This window comes from Ruditapes philippinarum, unplaced genomic scaffold, assembly GCF_026571515.1.
Source record: "Ruditapes philippinarum isolate M1 unplaced genomic scaffold, ASM2657151v2 ctg398_1_1_1_1, whole genome shotgun sequence".
NCBI classification, from domain to species: Eukaryota; Metazoa; Mollusca; class Bivalvia; order Venerida; family Veneridae; genus Ruditapes; species Ruditapes philippinarum.
This window is the reverse complement of record NW_026857920.1, coordinates 34,917-45,735: the sequence shown is the minus strand read 5'-3', so window position 1 is coordinate 45,735 and position 10,819 is coordinate 34,917. Positions and strand designations below refer to the sequence as shown.

General features: G+C 31.0%; 1 protein-coding gene across 1 annotated transcript; it reads left to right on the top strand.

The window, feature by feature from the left end:
- Window positions 1-2,341: 2,341 nt before the first annotated feature.
- LOC132751535 (uncharacterized) lies at window positions 2,342-10,288 on the top strand. The gene is made up of 8 exons (XM_060741719.1): window positions 2,342-2,820; window positions 3,305-3,625; window positions 4,212-4,336; window positions 4,629-4,854; window positions 6,504-6,803; window positions 7,053-7,176; window positions 7,365-7,402; window positions 8,343-10,288. Exons 1-8 carry the CDS (start codon window positions 2,757-2,759, stop codon window positions 8,510-8,512), a joined length of 1,368 nt encoding a protein of 455 aa, XP_060597702.1. The 5' UTR covers window positions 2,342-2,756; the 3' UTR covers window positions 8,513-10,288.
- Window positions 10,289-10,819: the final 531 nt, after the last annotated feature.

The window sequence follows — 10,819 nt, the reverse complement described above, 5'->3', positions numbered from 1 at the left end:
AATTGTTCTATTATTTACATATCTTGAAAGCGTCCCTACATGAAGTCGGTAGCCGAACTTTGATAAACCTTTGCAGATCTTTTCTTATATTTATACATTCACGTATATAAATTCATACCAGATCAAGATATTATAATTGTAATTCTTGCATGGCATGTAGTAATATGTCACTAGATTAGCAAATTAAATATATGTATGCATGCCTATGTTATTCATTTAACAAAAAAAAAGCAATACACATTCATGGAGGTTTGTTTAATTCCACTTAGTTTAAATTATGAAGCATGACATTGCTAACTAAAAGCGTGTGATCAAAAATGTAATTTTGTAACGATTGATCGTCTGGCGTTTTAAAATTCGACTTATTTGTGGCGTTGGAATAAAACGTTCGACAGGTATTTCATTTGTATTTGATGATTACCATTATAGATAAGAATGTAAATACATTATCTAGATTTGTGAACGACATACCAGTTTATGATAAGTACTGTCATGGGGAGTCTATAATTTTGCAAAAAAATATGTCTGTGTGATATATCTGTATATTGATATGGAGACACGAATTAATTATATTATCATGTTTTAATTCTTTTTTTGTTTGTTTAACGAATAGTTATTTTTGAACCAACATATAACTATCCACAGTCATGCCATGAAGATCTTTTCCAGACTTTCTGTGGTTTCTTTCAAAGTTAATAGCAGTATTGAATAATAATGTCTAACTTAAAATAGTAATCTTTATGGAACGGCGGACGCTTTGATAGTAATTAACGCTGCATTAGCATTGCAGATAATTCGCTTTTGGCGTTGATTATGGGACAAAGCACAACCCCTAAACATTCCCACGAGACAGACCATTAACTGTTTTAATGTTTTGATGAAGGAAGCAAAGGATGGAGAATGTAGCTAACAGTGATGTCGTGTGTGTGTGTGCATGTGTGCTTGTGTGCGTGTGTATGTGTGAGATGTTTTTAATTTAATTAATCTTTTTTTTCATTTCATTTTTTGAGTGAGTGAACTTCCTCAATATATTGCTAAGCCGATATGCAACTACTTGTGTCGTTTATAATTAATACAACACAAGCATATAAACAAACAAAATTATCACTTTCAAATTTGTGCTAGGTGATTAAAATAGGTCTTCTGAAATACACTGATAATGAAAGTTTTTGACACAATTATTTTAATACGAAACAGCAAGCAAGTCTTTGAGACTGAATTATCAATAATTAATAATTAATAATTCTAAGTGTTATACTGCTATCATTTACGTCAAGTATGAAGATTGCATTTTGGAAAAAAAAACTAAAAAAAAAACAAAACACAAATACAAACACACATTTAAGGATAGGATAATCCTACTTAAGATATGAATAACATCTAAGCAAGGGATGAAATGATTATATTTGTTTCCGAATTTTTATTCAGGATATACAAACCTCAATACAAATTTTGTTTTGAAACCTCTTGACAAAACAAACATTAATCGCTTTTATTTCAACAGTGTAGTTTAGGAAAATACGTTATAAGCATTGTATGCTTTAGCATCTGATGCTTTTTCGTCATTGTATATTACAGTCGACTCCACTTATAACGAACACGCTTATAACGAATTATCGTTAATAACGAACTAAATTTGACATCGCCGGCCGATTCCTTCTTTATTTCATATTAAATCACATCGCTTAATACGTACTCGCTTATAGCGAATTTTCGGCTATAACGAACCATTTTTTCAAGCCCCAAATGACGGAAAACATTGAAATTTCCTCGGTTATAACAAACTGTTATAATTGAAATATCGGGATGCGCTCAATAAGGATCAGTACATGAATAATACTTTCCGATAATTAAACAATCGAATGATTGCACAGGTTAGTTATGGCTTCAGGGAATAAAGACTTTGAAAAATGTTCTCACAACATAATTTCCTTCTTGCTACGGAAATTTAGTATTTCACACCCTCAGTTGATTGCTGTAAATACCCGATAATTGCCAAGTCATCGATTTTTTGTGTTTGCAATATTAACCAAATGATAATAAACAGATAGCAAAAGAAAACAAATGGTAAGAACTTCATAGACAATTAATACATGAATAAATATATGTACCATGTACATAATATATTGCTCAATAAAATGCCCCGCATTAAATAACCGCTGCAGTAAAATACCGGTTACACCGGTAACCAGTGAATAGTATGGCTTTTTCAAGCCAAACAAGTCAGCAAGTTGTTGCTACTTCGCTTTTAGCGAACTTCGGATATAACGAACGATATTTTAATATCCCATTGAGTTCGTTATAACCGGAGTCGACTGTATGAAGTAATCATTGTAAATTATATTCGCGAACAACTGTTTGAAATAAAATATGCGACTTATAGATTATTTATCACTACTTGTGTGCTATAAATATTCTTATTGCGTCAGAATTCTAATTTACTTCCCGAAAGATACTTTTGTGTACAAATGTTTGAAATAAAAAAATGCGACTTACAGATTATACTTGATTGATATACAAGATTGTACTTGTTTGCTATGAATATTCTAAATGCGTCGTGATTCTACATTACCTGCCGAAAGATGTGTTATATAAATACAAATTAACTAGATTGTTTAACATTCAATAGCTACAGTTCAGATTATTCACAAATGCATACCACTTTGTTTCTTTGATTTACCTTTTGAGATACCGGTAGGTGGGACGGAAATAGTAAAGGAAATCAGGCAACAAATAAAACCTACCGATGATTCAAGATGGGAGTGAACAGAAGCGGAATAATATATTTTATTGTAATAGCATGTTTGTGTCAGTTAATAGGTAAGTTGAGTTTCTGTCTTATGCCATATCGAAAACATTAAACCATTTCAAAATAGGTATTTTACTTACAGTTACCATTTTATTTTATTTTCCGTAGGCAGATAAGTGATAAGTGTCGTATTTAATAAAATCAGTGCCGAATTACGGACACCAATAATATGATTTACTATAACATGTATAAATCAAGATTGCTGCAATAATGCATAACATTTATATAACAATAGATCATCTTGTTACATTTTATATATCTTGATAACCTTTATAATATAAACCATTTGATAACCTTTATAATATAAACCATTTGAAAGTGTATTTTTTTCATTCAGTAGTTCAAATTATAATATAAACCATTTGAAAGTGTCTTTTCTTTATTCAGTGTTTTTAATTAATAATTTTCTTTTGTTATCGTTTAAGTTCGATTTTTAAAATTGTATTTAACTGACGTTTTCATTAAATTTTGAACATTCACACAATCCTATTTTAGTTGTTTTGGAAGCGACGATTTCGTTAACAGCATATGGCGACATTGCTTCAGATGGACGTCTAAAGTGTAACGGGCAATGTGTGCTCGTCTGTAGAATCAAACCAAACTCGCCTGTCTTCTTATGGGAGATAAACAAGCAAATTGTTTTTGAATGTAAACACAATTTATGTAACACTTATGGATCAAATTACACATTTTCATTTGATATAACCCAAGGCATATTTAACCTATCAATGGATGAGATAATATATGCTGACCATTTAAAACAATTTAAGTGTGATGATGGCTCTGAGTTTGCATCTTTTACTGCAAGAATTAAAGGTAAGGTACCATTAATTTGATTGATTTATTGCTTAGTGTACATGTATCATAATTATAAGTTTATAAAAAGTAAATAAAACTTTTCTTCATTGTAATTTCTTGAAAATCAAGTGAAGGTTTGCAAGCTAAGAAAAATAAATTATATCTCATATCAAAAGCGTTATTCGTTATTTTTTTGAAAAAAAAAAACAAGAACAAAGATCACGACAGAATTTAATGAACGCGGCCCCTAACAAACACAGCAAATCGAACCAACTTTGAACAGAACAAGGCACTTGACAAACGCGGTAGAGGGTACAGCCAGGTCGTGACGTTCCTTCATCTAAGAATTAAATTAAGGAAACAGTCGAGCCAGGAAAATCCAATTGTACACCTGTGTCAGAGGAATGAATATTCAAATTAAGAAAAACACTTTTGAAAAGTGTTAACTGCATTGAGTCGATCCATAAATACACCGTTTCTTGTGTTATTGTACCCTACATCACGTCCATTCATACTATAAGTTGACAGATATAGCGGTAGCACTTTATATAATACAACGATTGGTATATCTTTATTTAATAAATTATATTTTCTAATTTGGCAGTGATACCAGAAGGCAGCACTACAACAATCTCGTCGTCAAGTGATTCATCGTCAACTACTATAAAAGTGAGGACAGGCTGTCTTTCGCCAAGTACAAGTGTTTCTTTTGCATGGTACTATTTTAAGGTAATTACAAGTACATATTTTTAAAATATGAGATAAGATATTAGATATACAAGTAGTAAATTGTCTTTCATTATTTCCAAATATTGTTTAGTACTTTACACATTTACAGTTGATTTAAGATGCAACTCAATAAGGTATAGGTCTTGTTTGAAAGATGTTGTTGTTCTTCTTCAAGAAAAATCACAACTTAAGAGGATGGTCTCAAAATGATAGCGAATTTCTGTCAACTTGATTATTTAAGCTAGTATGAATATTTCAATATTTTTTTTATACTCATTTCACATTTGTATAGGAAGGACATACACCAGTTTTATTTGAGAAAATCCTACCATTAGAATCAACTGAGGAAGACGACTGTACAAATGGACATTGTGGAGGAAATGGGGTAGTCAAGGTTACCAGTAGCTTGATCATTGACGAAGATCCCGATGGAGAATATTACTATTTTCAGGTTTTGGTCAATCAGACTGATGCAGACGCGATGTTTATTGGGACAGACCGAAAATTTAAACTAACAGGTATGAAAATATTGTTTAAACCAGAATGACAGATGCATTAAGCTATAAAACTTCATTCAAGTGTCAACGTTCTATATGTTTCTTTGTCTGTACAAATGCATGATTAGGCAAATAGCACATGCCTTTATTAAAACATCGTTGCGTCACTATTACTTAAAGTATCTGGTCTTAAACTTTTAGTAATGAAATTAAATCACCATGTGGGTCGAATACAAAACAAGAAAGTTTTTTTAGGCTAACAATAAAAATAAAATTTATGCCACAAGCGTTGTTGCGATGGAAGTAAAAGAGTACAGACCGAAACAAGTTTGTGCTAGTCACATTCCTCTGGTTAACAATACACTCGTACAGTTTGTATACCCTCATGTAGTCAGATCAAAAGCATTCGGAACGCGGCGCTATTATACTATTTATTGTTTGAAAAATCCTTCAACACTATCAACACAACATAGTTATATTCAATGGCTCGATGTCCCTTGTCAATATGAGTTGGCATATTCTGTCCATATTTCATCTTTCTACAGGTCATGTTCTATATTTGAATTCAATAAATGATATATGCCATGTTTAGTCGTCTGTAATTTAAAACCGTACCGCGCTGAAAATATTATCTTATGTTACACATATTATTAAACCCGAAGAATCACGCAATTAGTCATTTGGATTAAACAAATACCGATTTCACATAACAACTTTGAAATAAATAGTAGGCGAGTACAGAAATATGTATTTGTCTGACTTAGGTCAGGAACCAGCACGTGTGCACACTAAATCACCCCAAGTTTATTAGTCTAGAATTTATAAAATATCGACACGTAACTTCCTTAATCAAGGTAAATGCTCAACAAAACAATATCAAACAACCGACAAGTCAACATTAATAAGTGACAAAAATAGCGCAAGTCATAAATGATATCAGCATGGTTTGTTAATGGTGCACTTAACCTATAGCAGTATATTCCTTAACAATACAAAACACTTTTTTATTTACAGGTTTATTTTCTCAATATCCTGTTCATTCATATTTATAACTTTGATATCGCCCTTTATTTCTACCATTAATAAAGAAGTTGTTTTATTCATTAACCTCAAAACACAATCATTTCATTTTAATTCATTCAGACGAATGTTTAAATCAAGATTGTAACCAAATAGTGATTGAAAATCAGGTCTTTTTTACAGTGATGTACGTTGTACATATAATCGCAAAGGATGGCTTTTTTCACAATTCATCATTTAAATGAGGTTTCGAGTTCCGAACGCTTTGTGTTTAATGAACGGTAACATAAGTGTTTGATACAATAATTGCTTTCAGCACAGTATATGTGTGTTGTAAAACAAATTCAAAGCACTTGAAATGTTATACGAGCCCTAGTTCTAATAAATGATAATGATAAATAATATAATTTACAACTGTATTTAAAGTCGTATACTTTATTGCAATACCATTTCATAATGCATATTAGCATGCATCATAAGAAATGAATAAGCCTTTTTTAGGCCGAAGACCATCTAAAATCAGTTGGATTTTCTGTAAAATTTACATTTCAGTAAATATATATGTAACCTGACATTTAGAGCATAAACTAATTGGCTTGGCTAAGCTTTGAAAACAAGAGTTTGTTTAAAAAGTACACTTTCTTTTACAGGTGCACCGAGACCTGATCCCAACTATCCTGTTACAAAGAGTATTACTGTTTCGTTGCATGAATCTGTTTCCCTTCATTTCACTGCAATTGCATATCCAAAACCAAATAACGTTTCATGGCAGAAATACAATGGTGACGTCTGGATAGAAATTCGTCCGACCAATAATATAAACATTTATCGTTCAGACTTGAACTTTGGTCTTGATATAAAAGCAATTGTGCAAGAAAGCTATGGAACTTATAGATTGATAATATTCAACATATTTGGCTCATTTGAACAACTATTCTTTATTAACGCAGGTGAATGCTAACCGTATTCTTTATCTTTATTTCTTGATATTTAACACACGGTTTCAATTTATGCACATTTATCTTTACCGCAATTTATATCATTAATTTTGGCAAATCCCACACATTTGATTAATTAAATGTATTCATTGTAATATGTTTCTGAAATTTAAAATTGTAAAAACCATAATAATTTAATTATAATGAAACATATAAGATATACAAAAGAAAAAGAAAAAAATATTTGTATCTCATCTTCAGGTAATTCAGAAAATAATGACAATGGCTCTACAAATGTAGCGAGCTTCATTGCTGTCGGAGTTGGCACATTTGCTGTTACAGTTCTTATGCTTATTTTGTCAATTGTTGCCTTTAAATGCATCAGGTAATTCTTTTTTGTTTTGTTGTTGTTGTTGTTTTTTTGTCGTTGTTCTTGTTTTGATACACATTTTATTTGTTATATAAACTTAATCACTTCGATATCATTTAAATTGACTTTTAAGTTAAATCTAAGAAAACACGACCATTGCTATTTATGTCTGAAACAACGTTTTACTCTCTGTCTCATTTCAGACGAAAAAGACACAGCACAAGTGGTGCCCAAGAATTAGGTATACATTTTGTTTCAATTAAAGTATTTTAATTAAAAAGTTACTAGTTGTAGTTGGATACTTTAATTGGATATATCAGATTGAAAACTTAAAACATGATTTGGATTACGAAAGTAGGCTTTTTAGAGTCACGTGTTGTTTTCCTTTCACTTGTTGTGTAGCGTACCTAAAAAGTGCACATTTTTCCAAATAAACAGTAACACTCTGATGTTGAAAATATCAATAAGCCAATGATGGAAATAACACATTGTAATTGATGATAAACAAGGGTTGTTTTGGAGTTCTTGAAATAGCACAAAATCATTTTCTATTAGGAACACTTTTTGGCTGTCAGTTTAAACAACTAATGTTGAAACATTCTTATCATATTTTGTAAAAAAACATTTTGCCATAAGTGTAACAATCACTTATATATTTAAACTCGGAAAATGTTTGTGTGTAAATGGCATGAGAGATCCGGGATATCTAATAAGAAGAGGTATATGGAAGACAATAGAATAGCGGGTCAGCCTTTAGAATTAGAAAACATGTACATTTTCAACAAATGTATTCAGAGACCTCGCGAATGTGTTGCTATTATAAATACTGGTAAATGTTTGAGAAGGCGATATTTCATCCGGACTTTGAGAGTGTATAAAGTTGTTTAGCGTCGTGGAGGACTATTAATGACATATATCTATTTGTTTTTGGTAGTATTCGCATTTTGTCATTTTTTTCCCATATTTATTTTTAATTTTATTATTCAAAAGCTGTTGGTATTTATTTCCTATAATCAAAGTATAGTTAATGTATGTAAACATAACCACAATGTGAGAACTTCCAGGACGACCCTTTTATACAATGAGATAAAAGCAAACATTATCACTATAACAGTATATGACGTATTTAAATGTTTCATATAATTTAACATATGTATTTAATCATAATATTAATTATATAGGAAACCAACGTCGAGCAACAAGCGAAGAAATACTTCTAGGTTTACGAAAGAAAGAAAAAGGTAGTAAATCTACATACGAACAACTGGATAAATCGAAAAATGAGATTCGTCTGTACACGTCTATTGAAAATATAAAAACGGGTTTCAGCAACAAGGATTATGTTAAATGAGCATGCAGAAATGAATAAGAAACTTTTTTTAATAACGATAGAATAAGATTATTTTGTGTCAGGTGGTGAAGGCATGAATGATTCATGTGTTAACATAAAGTGTGTTTGCATGTATATATCTCTGATTACATTTTAAATATTGAATTGAAATTAATACCATATATAGGCATACACATGATCTAAATGGTTCAATATGTTTGCAGTTTTGCAGTGTCTGTGTCATAACTGTCATAAAAATATATTTCCTGGCTTCGCTCTGAACTTGAAATTATCATAAAGATCGCTTACTCTATTTATCGACTACGATACACCAGGTCATTTATTATGACGATTTTAAAAGTTCAATAGTGGCAGCAACTTTTCGATGGACACGAGTTCTTGAAACGCTCCTGTTTGTTTTACACGATTGATTGTAAAACAGATTATGCTACATCGCAGGCGATAATGTCGTGTCAAATAATACATTCTGTCTGAAAACGTGTAACGTACTTTTTGTTCTAAATGCAAATTTGTTTAATATTAAATGATGCATATTATATAGTTATGATAATATTACTGTAATTGTAACATATGCACTCATGATTCATTATCTGGCACAACTGTTATGCCGACAGCAAAGAAGTTATATTTCATTTCATACTTTTGAAAATAGGCAAAATAATGAAACGTCAATAATGTCGAATTAGCTGTCAGTAAAGTATATAAAAGTAGCCTGGTTATCACGTTAGAAAAAATTGTTGTAAATTTCAGAAAAAAAGCTGACAATAAGAATGTTCTTACATAGAAGTTGTAGTGTTCGGCATTTTTAGAAACATTCCGTGTGTCTATACTTAGACGGCCAAAAAAGCTACACGTGCATTTCCAGTTTGTTTCATATCTTATGGCGATCAAATTTACAATATTATTACACGGAAATAAGTTTTCACCCCACCCGAAGTTGAATGCAATAACTACATGTGTATCTGTAATATTTCATTTGCAGGTCAATGGGCGAAAATGTGACAGGTGAAAATAGCATTATTGAAATATCAGCTTATTTCATCTTGATTTTCAGGTTATGAAGAGTAAAGTAAAAAATATATGAATAAAACAATCTGTATATCCCGAATGCTGTAAAAAAGTTAAGGAAATAGCAAATATACAAGCATTTTACAAATGCAAATGTCATTTAAGAACGCGTGTCGGAAAGAAAAAAAAACATTTACACCTTGTTAACATGATTAAAGAATAGTATCATCTCTAGATGCCAACATAACCAAAGTGCGTCTTATTTTCATCTTATGTCCTGATAAAAACAGTACATGTACGGTATATTGGAAAAAAATCAAATGGTTAACAAAAACAACAGGGTCATGATGGCCCTGATATCGCTCACCTGAATATAGTAACTCTTAATAACAGAATCAAGTAATATTATGAACAAAAGCAGATAGCAAAAGGGAGTTTTACTTTCAGTGGGATGGTTAGACTCACTGGGTAAAATATGGTTCACAATATCCTGTCAGGTTGCCAGTAGAATGTCTATTACTGCTATGAGTGAGACAATATTTACTTATTACTCATAACATTATTTTTGTAAACAATGTACATTCTATTATATTTTCTAAGTATCATATTGTACTTTGTGTTACCATGATCACGTGACGTGATAATTGTTTTATTTATCTTTTTGCATGACGATGTACTATGTACAAGTCTAAATAAAACGTATGTTCTTTTCTGTTCTGTAAAACTTAAACTGATATCACAAAGTTCATATTTGTACCTGAAATAGTGCTTGTGAAAAGACATTACTGTTTGCTATAATTGCTAAAGGAAAACAACAGTTCCAAAAGATATGTAAGTTCTACCGATACACGTTTTATAACCAGTTTTGAAAGACAACTTCAAAGGCTGGTTATTCATACAAAGAATACTGAAAGTATTTTGGACTATCTAATAAATAATATCTATAATTGACAACCATCAAAAAGAATGTTAAATTGATATACATTGTGAGTTTTATATCACTGACTTGTGCTGAGCTGAAGTCCGTATAAGGGGCATAAACAATGTTGAACTTTTCATTATTGCGCATAAACAGAGCATTTTCCTAATCAAACCGAGTCTACAATTACAACTTTAAGACTATGCCTTCAATAAGATCTCCCATTTTTCAGATTTTGAGACTGATTGCAGGCACATTATACAATTTCAAAAGTCTTTTGATGACATCGACAAGAAAAAGGTGTTTTGCCTTCTCCTATTCTTTAACTGATACTTTATTGTCAATATTGTTTTTATAAGGCAAACAGTAATTGAATACGG